The sequence below is a fragment of the Drosophila nasuta genome, chromosome 2L (genome assembly GCF_023558535.2).
Source record: "Drosophila nasuta strain 15112-1781.00 chromosome 2L, ASM2355853v1, whole genome shotgun sequence".
Taxonomy (NCBI): domain Eukaryota; kingdom Metazoa; phylum Arthropoda; class Insecta; order Diptera; family Drosophilidae; genus Drosophila; species Drosophila nasuta.
This window is the reverse complement of record NC_083455.1, coordinates 28,599,270-28,618,241: the sequence shown is the minus strand read 5'-3', so window position 1 is coordinate 28,618,241 and position 18,972 is coordinate 28,599,270. Positions and strand designations below refer to the sequence as shown.

General features: G+C 37.8%; 1 protein-coding gene across 11 annotated transcripts in view; it reads left to right on the top strand.

Moving 5' to 3' along the window:
• Positions 1 to 18,213, top strand: part of LOC132789495 (mucin-2) — a 31,207-nt gene extending 12,994 nt beyond the window's left edge. Inside the window, exons 3-16 of one of the 11 annotated variants that reach the window (XM_060797560.1) lie at positions 4,143 to 4,714; positions 4,776 to 4,972; positions 5,218 to 6,811; positions 6,872 to 7,764; positions 8,267 to 8,783; positions 8,844 to 8,890; positions 9,206 to 9,676; positions 10,376 to 13,318; positions 14,723 to 14,809; positions 14,873 to 15,066; positions 15,179 to 15,407; positions 16,075 to 16,512; positions 16,573 to 16,771; positions 16,835 to 18,213. In XM_060797560.1, coding sequence (XP_060653543.1) covers positions 4,143 to 4,714; positions 4,776 to 4,972; positions 5,218 to 6,811; positions 6,872 to 7,764; positions 8,267 to 8,783; positions 8,844 to 8,890; positions 9,206 to 9,676; positions 10,376 to 13,318; positions 14,723 to 14,809; positions 14,873 to 15,066; positions 15,179 to 15,407; positions 16,075 to 16,512; positions 16,573 to 16,771; positions 16,835 to 17,002 — 8,549 coding nt within the window. In that variant the 3' untranslated portion in view covers positions 17,003 to 18,213. Of the gene's footprint in view, positions 1 to 4,142; positions 4,715 to 4,775; positions 4,973 to 5,217; positions 7,765 to 8,266; positions 8,784 to 8,843; positions 8,891 to 9,205; positions 9,677 to 10,375; positions 13,319 to 14,722; positions 14,810 to 14,872; positions 15,067 to 15,121; positions 15,408 to 15,612; positions 15,839 to 16,074; positions 16,513 to 16,572; positions 16,772 to 16,834 lie in introns of those variants that run through there. The other 10 variants (XM_060797552.1, XM_060797592.1, XM_060797584.1 and 7 more) reach the window with 10 other exon arrangements.
• Positions 18,214 to 18,972: the final 759 nt, after the last annotated feature.

Below are 18,972 nucleotides of genomic sequence, written 5' to 3'. Positions count from 1 at the left end.
AATGATTTACTGGCATTTATATCTATGTAGAGACGATAACCTCTTTAGCTCTCAAAATTTGAAGCATTGGGGCAAAGACCTTTACATTTACATTGGATCGCGAAAGATGAATGTGTGTGTATAAAATTAAATTTTAAAAGTTAAAATAAATCTCATTTACCACTTCTTGCAACAAATATTTTAAAACAAAAACTATCGTCGAATTCGCAATTAGCCAAACAATAGTTACAGCTTGAAGCTCATTGCTTCAACTCAAATCGCTACACTATATAGTATATAGCAAACTACAGCCCACGGTAACGGTTGTGGCAACCGACTCCATTCGAAAGTGATCGATTTTGAAGCAGGCGTGGCTTGCCGCATTTATAATGCGCTCTAAGAGCTTTGCGCCACAGCAGCAAACTTTGATGTCGTTGTCTTTGTCGCTGTCGCCGTCGTTTTAGTTGTCGTTAGCAGAAATGGCGACGTCGCGTGGTCTAGTTGTTGCAACTAGCAGCAAGATTTGAAATAGCTTGTCTGTATGCTGGTGAGTGTTGTGTCTACATCTTATGCAATATTCTCAGTTTGACCCACTTTTGTAGTAGTTGTTTTTATACTTTTTGTTGTGGTCTGAGCAGGCGTTGCTGGGCAACATTCACTCTAACCAAAAACTATTTGATCGAAACGTGTTAGATTGTGTGTGTTCAATAAATTCCTGAATATATAATAAATTCATTTATTTTTAATGTATAATGTCCGAATACGATCATGATTATATTCTAATATCTTCACTAATAATAGAATATAAATTCGCATTAGGGTCCTCAAACCATTCTGTTTTTTTAGAGATCTAAAAACAGTGTTGATCCACATATTGTACTGTAAATACAAGGCTTATGCTTTTACATTATTTGATGCAACATGACAACAATATGTTGCCTATATTTGAAAGTTTGCTTTCAATTAACATTTTTCAAAGCTGCAAATTTGATAAAAAATCATGTGCCACAAGTGTCATATTGCCAGTCACAGTTAAGTAAACACCAAGCGACGGGCTGCCATACTCGCCACTGCAGTGCTTTCACAAATGCTGCGTGCTACAAAAATCAAACCTCTTAACTGAATGTAATGACTTGTACAGGTGACTATTCCATGCGGCTTGAGCAATCAAATGAATAAGCAGGCATCCCTATATGAACAGTAATGCCAACTATCTTTTCAAGAGCTAGTGTTATCATTAACCTCTAATTTCCGAATGACAAGAAGATTTTAAAAGAAATATCAAAAGTTTTTATTTTCAAAAATGTTTTTTTAAGTAATTTATTGTGTTAGGGTATTTGATAGCTATGATACAAAATTTCAACACAAATACATGTACATATATATGAAGCGATTCAGTGTTAGCCAGGAGCTTTGTTGCACAACTGCCAAAAACGTTTAAGTTACTTTTGAAGTGTAACCATTGAAAGTGGGGTTCGCAGCATACATATAGCTGACCGTAGTAACTGTAGCAATATGCAGAAAACCGGCAAGTGTTACCAAGTTGCATATTTCCTGTTTGTGGTCCACAAAATAGTGGGTTCCAATATAACTCTCACTTTTTCACTTCGCTGTTGCAATACTAGACTAGTATCAGCACATTCAGATATCGAAATGAAAAGAGGCTTCATTTTTTTTTTAGATATCATCATTTTATACTACAATAAAATATGTGCAAAAGTACAGTAATGTGTTCGATCACACAGCTACAGGTCAATAATCAGCTTAGGATTTTAATTAGCAGCTTTTTAACTAATACTGGTTAATGTATTTAGAGGTCGCAAACATTGAGAGAGTTAGACTGTGTTAGCAATTGGCATTTGTCGTGGTTTAACACCCAGGAAGTTACGGTAACGGCACTCGATTAGAAAGGAAAATCCCAACTGCCGATCGCACACTTCCTGCGCACATGCAAAGCAATTGAAAGGCAGCTTAAATGTTGCTAACAAAAGAAATAGTAACCACAAAAAATGTAGCAAAATTAAGGTTGCCTTGAGGTATCTAATACGCCTTCTCGTGGAATTGTGCAATCGATTGTAAACCGAAAAATGACGAATGATTTATTTATTTATCTATGAAGTGTACATTTTATAGTGGACCGCACCTATCGTTGTTATAAGATAAGTGCTTCGTTATTCTATGTATCTACCTAATTAATAGAGTAGGCAAATTAAATAATGTTGTAAGTTGGTAATTTTAAATGTATTTTTATTATTATTCATAGAACACTTTTTAATTTATACTCATACTTTTTATGACTTTATAAAAAGCTGTTCCTTATGATAAGACCAATATATGAAAGTCGTAAATTTTATTAAAGCTGACATATCAATAGATAGAAATTACAATAAAAACAGTCTGGATATTTAACGGGCTGCCTTTTTCTATGCTGTGTATTAGTTCACTTTAAATAAAGTCGCGTAATGTGTTGCACTTATTTTTCAATAAGTAGAGCAGCAACAGCGTAGCAATCGACAAGCACCAAATAAACTCACAAAAAAAGGCAATCAGGCTTATGGCCGAATTACTGAGCATTGCATAACTACCCAGCCACGCTCTAGCTCGGGCTGAGTAAAGCCAGGCCAGGTACACATTTTGCTTAGTGGAGCAGAAAGTACAGGCAGCAAAGCAACAATGATTCGACAGTTGTTGTGTTGCCAAGTGTGTGTTGACGCTTGCTAAGACAAATGTCATCCCAGGTGAACACAGCTTTAGGCTTTTGCATGACCAATTGCCTTTGGCACGTGATTAGCTTACTTTTTGCGCCAGCAGTAGACTCTGTAGTTGCATATACATATATAAAGTACTATATATCATTCACTAAAGATTGTCGTATATAGTTGCATTTGGCGTACGGGACGACGTACAATGTTTCTCGCGATAATTACACAATTTGCGATGCGTGCTGTTTGCTGTTCACTGTTTGCACTGCATGCTAAGTAGATCTTCTCCAACAGCCTTGACATGATTAGCCATATGTGACGTGCAAGCAAAAGTATTAGAAATAATGTATGTATAATATTATATAAAGAAGTTGTCATGCTCAAGTTTACGCTTGACTCCCTGTGTCAGCATTGTTTGCTCTATAACTGTAGTAAAGCGCAACATTAAATTAACATTTCATCTACGGTCAATTATTGTAACAATGCCTGAAAAGCTTTTTGGCAGTTACGGACTGTGTCTGCCTTTCAAACGGTTTCTTATTTCAAAAAAGTGAATGTAAATTTGTTTTGGGAAAAGTTTCTTTAACAAGCCAAATATATTATATAGCTTTGAAAAACCTATGAATTTCAGATTTAATAACATGTCTGGTCAAAAACACAAATTTTGTAGGTTGTAATAGCGATGGAAAATGCATAACTCACTCAATATTGCTGCTTGAAGCAATATAGGTTATGTTATAGAAACAACATGCTAATATAGAGTCATTGATATATTTACTCCATTTAAGCACTAAATACGACATACATCTACAATTATGAGTCACATTCTTAATTTGAGTACAAACTATTTGATAAACGAAGGTTAACTGAAATCGTAACAGAACGGCTTCTTGCCTAACATTATTGTCTTGCAAGACTTCATTGTCTTGCAAGATTTTACGCTTATACAAATATACTTTGGCAAATAAAAGTTCAACAAGTTGGGTAATAAGAGTAAAACAACTTCCGCCCCAATTATGACAATATCTTAGGTTGGGCGAGCTATTCGAATTGGTCGCGCCATTGGCTTGCGGCTTTGGTGCAATAAGTTTGAATGCATCGAAGTTCAATTGAATTCAAATTGAGCATGAATTGCTTGAAATAATAATCAAACTCAAGTTTTTATTAAGATTTTCATGATTTTTGTGGAATTGGACAACCATTACTTGAGTATTTTTTTTTTAGTACGTTTTGATATTTGGGTATTTTATCTAACCTAACTGGGAGATTGAAACATTTCAATGAAGATACATTTGTGCATTGGATTAAAATACAAAAATACTTTGGCCATACTTCTCAATGTTTTTAACAAATCCCTTCTTCCCTCTTTTAGGTACTTGCTGTGCATTGGATTAAAATACAAAAATACTTTGGCAATACTTCTGAATGTTTTTAACAAATCCCTTCTTCCCTGCCTTACAGGATGTATTGATGCTCAAAGCAAACGCGCTTCACGCCTAACCAATTCACGCAGCTTTGGAACCAATGTTAAGCCAACCAGCACAAATGGTATTAACTTTGATTGTCCCGAAGAATTCGGATACTACCCGCACCCAACTGACTGCACACAATATTATGTCTGTGTATTCGGTGGCGCACTCCTGGAAAGCTGCACTGGGGGTCTTATGTATTCACATGAGCTGCAGACCTGCGACTGGCCCCGAAACGTGGGTTGTGAATTAGTGGATAGTGGGACGTCAGCGAGCTCGACAGATGTTGGTAGCGCCCCACGTAACAAAGTACAGCAGCAGCAGCAGCAACATCAACAACACGTTCCTAGCCGCATTCGTTTTGGAGCCGCATTTACTAGCCCAGGCTCGACCCAAAAGGCAGCCACAGTGCCACCACAATATCATCGCTCGCCGCCACAGATAATTCAGGCACAAGTTCAGCATATACCACCGCCACCAGAATTGCGTGTGCCGCCAAATCCTATAGTCACGTCTCGTGGGCAACCGAAGACGCTTTTGGAGTCTCAAGAAGAAATAGCCAAGGTGAGTGGCTGACAAGCAAATAGCAAGATCTGTCGTCTACCAACTGCTTATGTATTTCCAGCTCTACACCGAGGCAGAGGAATCACTACCACCCGTTGAGGAGGAGGAAAGCGATCGACAACAGCGTGTTTATCGTGGCCAACCGAGTACTGTTAGCCAAGTTCAACGGGATCGCGACGGCATAATACACCAGGCCAGCATAAATGCCATACCAAATCATGGGAAAATTGGGTCATATACTTTTGGCTCTGCTTACAGGTATGTCTAGAATCATTTTGGCTATCGTTTTATCTAGCTCTTCATTGTTCGTCGCTTTAGTTTTTTTTTTTTTAACTGTTCTTATAGTTTCCAAAAACTGCAAGCCAAATTTAAAATTCTCTTCAACTCATTGTACTACTCTCTTTTTCTCATACAATGCATACTGCACTATATCTATATTTTGCTCAAAACGACACACCAACTGACTGAAAAATGCTTTTTGGCTAAACTCTGTACGCAAACAGCGAAAGCTTGAACAACGACATAACAATTGAACCTGAACTGCCACATAATCGACTTGATCTAGACAGGAGACGCAAACGACGCAGTGTTATTGGACTAGCGATAACTACGCCAGCGGAAATCCAAAACGATTCAAATATTTCTAGTGAGGTTATGGAGTCAGACAGCACCACTAACACTAATTTGGGCAGTGACTCAAATAACTCTCAAGAACATTTCGATGAGGCTGCCCCAACTATAAATCACGTACAAAAATTTTCATCGAAATATAGAATAAAAAACCATGATTACAACCAAAAAGAAATTGAGTTCGGTGACGAAGACGAAGACGCATACTCTGATTATGAACAATTAAATGATGATAGGAATGATACTGACATTGCAGAATCAAAGCGACGACCTCGTCAGTTAAGACCTTTTTCGCATGCTTCTCTAAAATGGCCAACGAATAACTATCGATCCATTGACTCCCCATCTGCGCATCAATTGAATACACAGAAAAATGGTTATACATTTGGTCACTACAATCCGTACCTTACTCCGCCCAATCAACAAACGTCTCCCAACCACAATTATAACGAATTAAGCCAGAACCTTGGCTATAAGGCTTACCCACAGCAGCAGCATCAGCATCAGCAACAACAACAACAACAACAACATCAGCAGCAAGCCCCGAACTACCCATACGCTCAAATACCAACATTAGTGTATACAGGCTATAACTTGTCATTGCCACCGCCTCCGATAGAAGATGACTTTCGACCCATTCCTGGCAACTACTATGGTGCAGCTAGCTCATCTAGTTCGAGACCATCAGTAGGTTATCAGGAGCAATCGCAAAATAGCGATTTGCTGCCCTACCTAATACAACAGCTGAAAGAACTAAAAGAACGTCGTAAGCAAATTCAAACTGAAAATTTTGCCTACTTTCACTTGGACAATCAACCTATAGCCCCTACTCAGTTAGCAGTGCACACAACGACTCCAAGAACATCTATAGAGTATTATTCCACACCTAAACCACCGCAACAAGTAACTCCGATAGGTCACTATGCCCAGTACAGTACAATGGGTGGATTTTATAACAACAACAACAACAATAATAAAGCAGAGCAGGCGCCAAACCATTCAAGCTATCCGGTCAAACTTATATCTCAGTATAGCATTGGCCAAGGCCAAGAGCTGCAAAGTACTACAGAAAGCAATTATTTTCAGTATAATATAATTGCAAATCAAAAGATGAAAGGTGTTTACAATACGGCCAAGCTGAATCAAATAGAGCATGCTGCGGTCAAGGTGCGACCACCAGTCACCCCACTGCAAGTCACTCCAAACTTTAACATTGTTTCAGCGCCCGATTTGTCTAACAACAAGCAGGTTAATCTCCATCCAATACCGTTTCGGAACATCTCAAATCTTCCAGTGGGTATCACTTATGCGTCCAATACAACTTTACCTGAGTCATATCAGACGTTTACGAAATCAATGAGTTCTACTGCGCTTCCGAAACTAGAGTCACCAATATCGTTGGCAACACCGAAGCCACACTTGACAAATTTTCAATTTAACATTAATGAATTTATGGCAAACCTAAAAGCAAGTGATCTAGCCAGTTTAAGTCCGGCAGTAAATCCATTAATCAAATACTTTAAACAGGTAAGCAATGATGGAAGTGGCAATGTGCGTAATGCTTTGATTCTTCGTCGGCCCGTAACCAGTACGGCATCAGTCACAACTACCCGATCCCCTCAGAAAACCAGACCAATCGTGGCCAGTGAGCCAGTACTCGCAACCACTTTAGCAACGACCCGCATAATTAAAGGATATGAAAGCTTCGACAACAGCATAAGAATGCATAAATCAAAGGAAAATGTAACATCAACTACTCCCTTGCCCCGACTCAAAAATAGTGGCTCTAGAACAACTACTACGGACACACCTGTTGAGTTTTATGACGAGGACTATGATGATGGAGTTGATGAGGACATACTGCCACCATCACAAATGCCTCCTTATATGCCCATGTCCGAGACGATGGCTCCACCCCGCCCGCAAGTGACTACTGATAGAACGACTACTTCCATGCCAGAAAAACAACAGCTTCAGACAGGATTCATGCAAGCAACAACAACTCGTCGACCTTTTCCTCATTTTGCACAACACAACCAGCCTATTCCAGGTGCTGGAGTTCCAGCTTTCATCAGTTTTCCAAGCGACATATTCCAAGAACTGAAGCAACGACTACCCCAATTGCAAGGGAAACCCTCATCTGCCAACCAAAATATCCGTGTCCATTTGACTAGCACTACCACAACAACAACGACAACGACACCTGCTCCAGCTAAAATACGTCACACTGTGCGGCCGCAACGCACCCGCGGACAACAAAAGTGGCAAGCACACATTGTGGATACTTCAGTTGTAACAGAGCGCTCTCAAAATCAAACCAACCAAGGGGCTGCTAATGGCAAAGCCAGCATAAGCTCTGGTAGCTTGGGCGGTCAGCACTTAAACTCGATACACAGCTCCTCAAATGTGGATAGACAAAGGTAGTTATACAAGTCGCTGATGATTCTGCTGTTCAATTGTTTTTGGCTGCTACACAAATACAAATACAAATACATGTACATAATTATATTTACAACTGTCCGCAGGCACAACTGTTTATACGTTTACGTTCTGACCTTACCCATAACTAAACAAACCAAAAATCAAAACCGATGAAACTTACAAAAGCTGTACAGTTGACTAAACAATTTTTTTATGGACTGGGCTACCCTAACCAAATTTTCTACCGCTCTAACCATCTTAACTCATCATATAAACTAATAAACTATCCATACTTTATGTACTCTGAATTTAAGCTCTTACTACTATTACCATACTACTATCATTTTCCATTTTTTCCCCTTGTATCATATGAAAATCATTGCGTTCCTACTTTATTGTCATATGTATTATATTGCATCAATATTTTAAATAATTATGAATATTTGTTAATGTAAATAACTTGCGCCGCCAACTCGACTCACAAAAATTGTATGTGTAAAGAGTTGATTCATCCTCACCGTCATCGCTAACGGCGCAGACAACCGATAACATATTTGTACAACCCAGCTCACAAGCTCCACCGCCACAGTTAGAATCCAATCGTAACTACTACAATACTACATCCATATTCAATCACGGGGTTGGCTACCAAACACCACAGCAGGCGCAACAACAACCGACACCATTCCAACAACCGCAACAACATCAGCAACAGCAACAGTCGCATGCCTTATCAAATCCCTATGATTCATCATACTATTCTGTTTACGATGACGAAATTGATTTGTACAGGGATATTGAGTATCAGCAACAGCAACAACCACAGCAACAACCACAGCAGGAACAACCTCAGCAATACCAGCCTACTGTTCGCCAGCAACAACAACAACAACAACAATCGACCTATCGGCCCTTGGAGATACTAACAACTTCAACGCCAACACAAAGGCCACATTACAGTAATCAGCCTGCATTGAGCTACAACACGGACTACGATGATACCGATGTCAATGCGCAGGTATGTATAGTTTTTCAATAGATTGTATAGTGCACCATTTCATCTATAAATTGCCAATAGATTGAACAGGACAGTGTATATGATCATCCCACACGCACCCCGCAAAGGTAAGTAGTTTTTGTTATTTAAGGCCTCAAATCGCACATCGCGACTCAAATTGAGTAGAAACTTGTTAACATGCTAACTAGTTGTCAGAAAATTGTTTCGTACACACAATTTGCATTCGACTCAATATTTAGTATACATAATTAGATATTTAAGGAATTTATAAATGCAGATGTTTCCCTAGTGCCTTAGCAAAAGAAATTTACACAATACACAAAATCACCATCAAAATTTATCAAACATTTTCATCTCTTATTCAACAACACCCCCCGACTACACAAACAACAAACAACATCTACAACAAATCTATCAATCAGGGCAGAGGAAGTGACCATTCAGACTCTAGATGGCCGGGCCATTGCATCGACAACTTCGAGTCCTGCAGTTACACATGATGCACGCAACTACTACGACGCATTTACCACGGAAAATATGAGCTATGAGGAGCCTGATTTTAGCTATTCCAGCTCAGCTGAGTATGCCCATAATTCGCAAGAAGACTACTATCATAGTGAGCACGACTCAGAAGCGACTGTGCGTCAAAACAAACCATCTAAATCAGTGAACACAGGCGACTATTATTTGATCGCCAATGATGTCGCAGAGTCGACAACACAATTTAAAGTTGGACCAACTAAAAAATATACAACGACGCCACCAACGCCAGCCTTAAAGTCGACCTTAAAGTCATTTCCGGTGACAAGCAGGAGTACAAGCAAAACTACCACAATTACCACACAAACCACTACAAAGCCCCCCGTGAAAACAACAACACTGCAACCTTCAAGGTATTTCCCATGCCACACGATTTGTGAAATTCTCTTACACCTAATTAAATTTATAGACTATGTCTATGACTAGCTGTCTGTCCATACGGCTCTCCTCTATGCCCAAAAAGCTTTTTTGCCTTTAAATCATTACAAATAAGTACAATATGAGATCTCATTTTACACTACAAATCAAACAAAAACCAAAAAACACACACAAAACATTTTTCGACCTTAAAATACACTGAAGCAGCTAGAATCTATGGTATAATAAAAAGCAATTTAGCTAGCTGTAAACATACATATGATAATATTAGCAAATGTCATTTATTTTTATTTGGTTATTTTTCATTATAAAAGACCAAGTTTTACAACATTTTTTTCACCAATTCTGTTGTCGTCCTGTGCAAAATGGAAAAAAAAAAAAAACGTGCAGTCAATTTCATTGCATGAATTTTATAGTATCATATGAATGTACAATGTAATCATTATTTATTTCGCGCATGGCTTCGCGTTATTCGCATGGCATGTGCTTTATGTTAAGATGCGATTCACCGAAACTAAGGTACATATTAGACAAATAGTATATTGAGAACCAAAGGATTACGATATATCATTCTTGAAAATCACGCATTTATACATAGTACACAGCATTTGAATGGATAAGTTACTAACTCTAATGTGATTGTTGTTTATTAAAAATACACATTTCTTCAACAGCTACAAAACGCATGCAAATAAAAGCATTAAGCAAAATGTCATAATCAAATTAAAGACAACCACACCACCACCACCACGTTCCACACATACACCCAGTTCAACAACCACTACGACCTCGACCACTACAAGTACAACGATGCCATCCCCTACCTATAGTTCCAATCCCTTTCTCAAATCCCAGCTTCAAGTACTGGCTAAGTCTCTAGTTAGTGCTGTAAGTGAAAACATCGAAAACCAAAAAAGCAATAATACACAGAATACCTTGACACAAAACCGACCTACAGTTCCATTCTATCAAATTAGCGAGAAGTGGTTGTTGGTAGGTGACAGTGCAAATAGTAGTACTCGTGAGCTTCCAGAGACCATTTATGACGAAAGCCAGAATGTGCAAGTGCAAACTGCAGAGATTCCAACCAGTCGTGCGGTTGAAACAAGCACTTCTCCCAAGTTCCTAGATTTCATCAATGCTGCGGCGTACGGATCCAGTAACTCAGTCCGGCCTCCAACAGCGAAGCCTATTAAACCAATATACTCTAAAGAGGCCACATATTCCAGCAATAATTTTGAAACAGACGAACCAATTTCCGTAGAGCAAAATCAAAACAAACGTATACAAAACTTTGTACTCTCCGACATAAAGCCCCAGAGTTTTAGGGCAATAGCAAAGAGCAGAGCAGAATCATATCCAGGCGAATTATTGGATAGCTCAAGTACTAGAAGGCCTAACAATGTTTATCAATATAGCCTACAGAGCGGATCGCACGGATTTAGCTTGAAAGCGGAGCAATCATTGAATAAAGAAAATGAATCCATATATCAAGTTGACAATAATGAACGACTACAAAAGACAGACACAACAACAACTACCACTCCTAAGACAACAACAACTACGACTATACCAACTCCAACAACCAAATATTTACCCCCTACACTAGCATATACAAATACCGAGAGCTATGAGGACATAGTACCCACAACATATGCTCCGTTGCGAGTCTGGCGTAATGGTCGTCCAACTATTAAACAGGCCCTCAGTACCAAACAAGCAATAATGACCACAACAAGCGAAAGAGAACTTGCTAGTATAATAACCACAAGTATCCCAACAAAAGCTGCGATTATCTCAACGTCAAGCACAGAGCGAGTCACTTCTGGACAAAGTTTTACGGCTCGTGCAAATCTTTTTAAGGACAACCTTAGTCGTGTAACCAGCAACCCTTCAATGCGATTTGTGTCACCTTACAAAAGTCTTGAGAGCCTACTCCATGATGAACGATTACCACAGAACAGTCTCAGAGCAACGACGAGATCACGTAGTGGAAATGGATCGCCACCGTTTCTCCAAACCACGCCGAAGTCAAATAAAAATCCACTTTTTATGAGCTTGCCTCAAAAGAACTCAAGCCAGACAATTATTGCTACCTTGACAACCGGAAATGCACGTAATTTTAGTATTAGTGATGCAATTCTCAGCACTTTTAGTCCCCAAAATCCTGTTCCAACAGTCAGTACTGTGGGCCGCGAAGCACCAATAGCCAGGAGTTCTACTCCTACTTCATCAATTAATATTTCTACTATAACGGATACTGTATTAAAATCAACAATTTCCACGTTAGTGACATCATCTCCTATTCAAGTAACTGAAACTCCTGTGCGTCCCCGAGGACGGTCTCGATACACAGCAGCTACCGTAAACTATAATTTAGATAGCGTTGACGAGCCAACAACGTATGCTCCAAAATTCAAAATACCCAAAAATTCGGATCTAAGAAGCTCAGCACCTAACCCATATCCTAGAAGAAAAGTTCAGAGGTCTCGAGTTGCAAACAGCCTGCGACAAACGCAGGCTGGCCCCACAGCGAAGTCTCAAGAGAAGTATGAAAGCTTCAAAGCGACTCAGCAGGCTAAAGAGGTAGTCAAAAACTATCAAGCCATACCAATTACTTCAGAACCAACGAATAAACCTAAAAGTAATCCTATTGAAAATGAGACCCATTATCAGAACTCACCTCGTGCTGAAGCATTAATTTCACAGCGCCCATTTGAAGCTAAGCATGGCAATGATATAGAACTAAGCGTCAACACAGAACCATCGCCTCTTAACAACGATATTTCTAGCTCGACGGAAATTGTGATTATTACCGATCGTCCTCCTGTCAAGTTTCTATACTCGAATAAGTATCGACAGCAAACGGCGGAACGTACACTGGCTGAAAGTCTGCAGAACGCTGGCTATATAAAAACAGCAAATGGTCGCACAAAGTTTCGTACTACTAATGTATTGGAACAATTGCAACAATTTCTTGCTGCTAGTGACAGTGATGAAAGTGGATCACCGCAGTTTGTCGATGAAAATGCTGCACCTGAGGTAACTGCTACCATTGATGAAATTAAACAAATCAACAGCTCAGAGAAAACTTCAGTGCCTATGAGATCGACTACGGCATTGCCTGCACTGCTCCACTCCACTACTCGTGCTCCACATTTGACATCAAAACCATATCCCTCCAAATTATTCTCCCCCTCTTCCACGATGATCATATTAAGCACAGAACCGACCATAAGACAACAATCAAATATTAGCACCCCCGAAGTTAGTAGCGCACCTTCTACTCCAACTACAACAACAACCACAACCACAATTGCCACTTCCTCTGAACCTATATTTGCTCCACCTACTCCTACTACACGAGTTTCGAGGGTTAACAATGCCATAAAATCGTCGATTGCCGCTGCTGCCGCTCAATCATCTAGCCCAGGCTCTACCTCCACAGCCTATCAAATGCCAGGGGGTAGAGTTAGCAAATTCCAATATGCCATCGCCCCCAACAATAACAACAACCAACATCAATACAACAACAATGGCGCTGTCGCTACCGCTGCCGTCTCGGTGAAGTGCTCCGACAGCACACTGAGCGCCAAGTGCAACGAAATTCCCTCAAGGTATAAAATCAATAGCGATTTCTTTATAAAGCTCCTTAGTTGCTGATACCACTGCATTATCACTCTCCTCTCTTTTTTACAATTTACAATTTCACCGTAATCTTGTTTTTCAACACAGATTTAGTGTCTTAAACAAACAACAAACCCAACAACTGTATTTGTTATGTAGCTTTCGTTTCTCATTACCCACATTCACCCACTTATGTAGAACTTTGGTTGTTTGTTGGCTTTCTAGTACGCCTTTAGTATTTATTTAAACAACCATCAGGCGAAATGTCTGAAATCTTAAGACCACTGTAATGCCAACATAGTCACATAGTTGTTCGTTGATTTTTAATGCAAAGATACATGCATACTATATATACTAAATATTAGCTGATCTGTAAAATGTTGCAACACTGTACAGAGCGGTAAGAAAAAGTATGTAAACAATTCGTAACCGATAGGTGGTGGCCCTTTTAACTTTTAATACTAGTATTTGTATCTGCATACTCGTATTATTATTGAGAGTATTCTCATTTTTTTTATTTTTGATTTCTTTATGATTTTAGTGACATTCCTTCCGCATTTTTTATTTCCTTATACAAACTTAAATGGTTAATACATACATCAAAAATGTATGTGTGTATATGTCACGATATTGTGAGAACTAAAAATTCAAATTTACACCTTTACTTTTGACTGTTATTGTTCAATGTAGTTCACATTTTATCTATTTTGGATTAATTTCATATACATATTTAAACATTTTTTAGGGGTAAAACAGCACTTGCACATTTTATTGAGCTTTTATTTAGTATTTATAGTTACAGAAATATCTAAATCCATACAGAAATTCAATAAAGGAATTATAGTCTCAGCCAAGATGTATGAGGCTTCACACAAATATCTTAATATGCCCAGAAAGGGCTTTAAAAATTTCGTCAAACAAAACCAAACAGCGTCCCTTATGGTATACAACTTTTTAAATAATTACGGGTATCATTGAAAGTCTATATAAAATATCTTACAGCGGTTTACTAAGCGAAACAATATCAACTGTTACTGTTCTTTTTATCTATTATCCTCTGCTTAGACTTTCAGCCCAATCCTGCCACACAGACATATAAGTATACTACACATTTTTGGTTCTCACTAAGTTTACAATAAATTGGCTGCTGATGTGAAATGCTATTTTATTCACGTGTACATACATACATAATCACACCTATAAACATATCAATATACATATACATACCTACATAAATACTTGGGTTGTGCAAAATACTTTATAAATAACACTAACCTCTTATTATTATTTGTGTAGCAATTGTCCATAAAAATTAATTGGCATTCCGCACGTGATATTCAATTTTTCTATTTTATAAATAATATTATCTCTAATTTTGTGTTACTTGCATTTAGAACCAATAATAGAAACCGCGGCAGTACTATATACACAAATCAGGATCGTGATGCCGCCGCACCGCCCAACAGAGGAACTCACCCACCGTACGTACTTAAGTTATTTTTGTTACATCAAGCCATACTTTAATTTGATATTAACACTTAAAGGCGAACGCGTCCGACGCTTAAGCCCTCTGGCACGATAGTCTCAAAGGCTCAAGAGTTTGTAGACATTTATAGATATCCAGCATCAAGACCGGATCCTATTTATCCACAGCCTACGCCAGATAAAACTGCAGCGAAATGCCGCAAAGATGTATGTCTTTTGCCTGATTGCTATTGCGGTGGAAAGGATATACCTGGTAAGTGAAAATTCTTTCCAGTTCGTTGCCTAGCAGTTAAATAGCGTAATAATAGCCCTATAAAGCTTTATGTGAAATTATTTCAAAAATGAACTTACTCCACAAAACGTAGGCGGTTTGAATGTATCAGTTACACCACAAATTGTTTTGATAACGTTTGATGATGCCATCAACACAATTAACATTGAGCTATATCAAGAGATATTCAATAACAAGTCACGAAAGAATCCTAATGGTTGTCCTTGGCGTGGTACTTTCTATCTATCACACGAATGGACCGATTATGGCATGGTACAGGATATGTATTCTGATGGACATGAAATGGCCTCGCACACGGTTTCGTAAGTTCTTGAGTTCTCCACATCTGTTCGTTAAAATCAGTCAGTGAACTACATCAACATCAACCTCAAAGAACAGGACTTATCTTTTATTCTTATGCCTCTAAATATACGCTTCAATTTTCTATATATTCATATCATTTACCCTTCTATTTTTCTTCACATTGCATCATTTCCACTGCATCATTATAATGGTCATGGTTGCTAGGCGAACTTCCCGTTGAAAGCATACCTCAAATTGTACTATTGACCTTTGATGATTCTGTTAACGACCTCAATAAGCAATTGTATACGGATCTTTTTGAGAAGGGGCGCGTTAACCCCAATGGGTGTCCCATAACTGCCACATTCTACGTCTCTCATGAATGGACCGATTATAGCCAAGTACAAAATCTATACGCAGATGGACATGAAATGGCTTCACACACAGTTTCGTAAGTAGTCGAATCTCGGCAACTAAGCGGCGTCGTAAGCACAGAGCAATAACAGACACTACAATATGAGTAGATAGACCAAACAAACACATCTTGCTTACTCACAACTAAAACACCGCTAATGCATACGCACAGTTTCATTTGACTAAACACACTTATTTGTTTGCAAAACGAAAACATCGAACATCTAGAATTTTGTATAGCTATTATATACTTATAACTACATATATCTACAGCCACAGCTTTGGCGAGCAATTCTCACAAAAGAAATGGACTCGGGAAATTGCTGGTCAGCGGGAAATCTTAGCGGCTTATGGTGGTGTAAAGCTTTCCGATGTACGTGGAATGCGTGCTCCTTTTCTTTCTGTCGGTGGTAACAAAATGTACAAGATGTTATACGATTCAAACTTTACATACGACTCATCAATGCCGGTATATGAGAATCGACCACCTTCCTGGCCATATACTTTGGACTACAAAATCTTTCATGATTGTATGATACCACCATGCCCAACTCGAAGCTATCCAGGTGTTTGGCAGGTACCCATGGTTATGTGGCAAGATTTGAATGGTGGACGCTGCTCTATGGGTGACGCCTGTTCGAATCCCAGTGATGCAGAGGGTGTAACAAAAATGATCATGAAGAATTTTGAACGACATTATACCACAAACAGGTATTTATTGAAAATTGAGTGTTGGAACAAAACTGTACATTTCTTGAATTATTTAATTAGGGCTCCCTTTGGATTGTTTTACCATGCCGCTTGGTTTACACAGCCGCATCACAAAGAAGGTTTCATTAAATTTCTCGACAACATTAATGCCATGCAAGACGTTTGGATCATAACTAATTGGCAAGCTCTACAATGGGTCCGAGACCCAACACCTACATCACGTATCAATTCGTTCCAGCCATTTCAATGCGACTACTCGGTAAGCTCAAACATCTATACGTTGGAATTTCAAAATTTTTATTTAATATTGTGCTTATTACAGGACCGGCCGAAGCGTTGCAACAATCCAAAAGTGTGCAACCTCTGGCATAAATCAGGCGTACGTTATATGAAAACATGTCAACCCTGTCCCGATATCTACCCGTGGACTGGCAAATCTGGTATCCGCTCATCACGCATTGACAACGAGGTTGAGGAGCCACAACCGTAAAGTCTTAAATTTTCAGTCTAATCTGCCCGATAGCAAATTCCACGCGTATATGAGCAATTCATCTATGCTGACAAAATTGAATTGGTACTCAGCACCATTTTGTTATTGACAGTATGCCAAAATACGGATTCACTCGTTCTTCATCTTTAATACTCGTACACAATAGCTAATTAGTTGAAAAGCAGCAATAAATTGAATTCGTTTTTTGGAGCATGTTATTTAAAATTATTTATTCCCTTATATTATGTGTACATATGTGTACTGTATATTCCTATGGTTTGCTACTTAAATGGAATTTCTCTTAAGTAGTTTCAAAACGCAATATTAGCTTAAGTTACCTATGTAATGTTAGATGCTAGATCTAAGAACTATTGAGAAGTAAATTATATGTTATGATATACAGTTGTAAAATGTACACACAACATTAAACCATTGCCTTTTAGAATATTATAAATAGTTTGATAACTCCATTTGTCAGAAACTCTTATAAATTAATTTTTTGTCAACTTTGGCAGTCACATTTATACTATTTAAATTTAAGTCCAATTCACTTCTGAATTGTGGTGAAGGTATTATAAACCATTAATTTATGGGTATTTATATCAACTTTTGATTTTATACTTTGCATACCCACAAAATAATAAATCAACCTTTTCAAAATTGACCTCTGTACACTCATCAACTTAGACATACATATGTATATACATACACACATAAATGCATATACATAGCTAATATCACATTCACTACATTAATTAAAATCGCATAGTATAACTATTTGCATTTTAGCCGAAAACTAGAAAAATGTATGAAAGAAATGGCAACTTATTTTATGAACATATAAGCATATGTACATACTTATCATCAAATAATATTATTTTTGGCAATAACTGAAATCTATAAAAAACACAAACATATTAAAAAAGAAAGCACATCAACCAAGTCCTCATATACCCAGTCTAGCAATTAGATTAACAAGTAAGCTATATGTGAATACTGTTACGAAAGTATTAAGTGGATTTGTAATGCTGCAAACTTGAAAAGAGATATAATTAGGTTAAATGACTTCATAATTTAAGAACCTTCATATACAATTTTTGTTTAGCCTAACACAGCGCTAAAAAATCTATTTAGCAACGAGTGAATTGTGTATTTTGTGCTACCAATTATAAAATAAACGAGTACCATTAAATATATGTAATAAAATAAAATATTTTAAATAAATTATTGATGTTTCATTTAGAGAATTTTTATGCGTTAGCTCACAGTTGTAAAATGGCGAGCAAATATTAAATAAAGGAAAAAGCTTACCTCCGTTAGTACAGCCTTTATTATGTTATATTGTTGAGAACGTTGAGAAATCATAGTATATTTAATTTATTCACATCACACACTCATTAAAAACATATCACATATTATAAAACATTTGATGCACTTGAACATAGTTCACATAAAAAAAATAAACAAAATGAAACTACTTTACAGTGCACTTGCACATTTTCTATCAGATCACCATTCACAACTTTTGATAGATACACTTATACACAAATCATATAAAAAAAAACACCAACATTTCCGCACAAATTATATTTTGAACATCTCACATAAAAAAAATAACCAATTTTACCGCACAAATAATGTTTTGAGCACCTTACAAAACACTTGATACACTTATGTATATACACATGTATGTATAAACATCTCACATAATAAAAAAAAAAAAAAAGTAAATTATACACCGGATCGCGACGTTTTTAGTTTGAACTAAGCATATTAAACAAAGAGCATATTCCAAAAAATCGTCTACTAAATTAATTACGCTTTGCTTTTGTCGACGAGAACGCCACTAACGCAAGGCAAGATCCGTTACATATTTGCCGTCACATATACGCCGTTATATATACGCTAAGCGCAAAACATGACTCACATCACTTGTTTACTTGCAGCACACTTCAAACCGTTACATATTT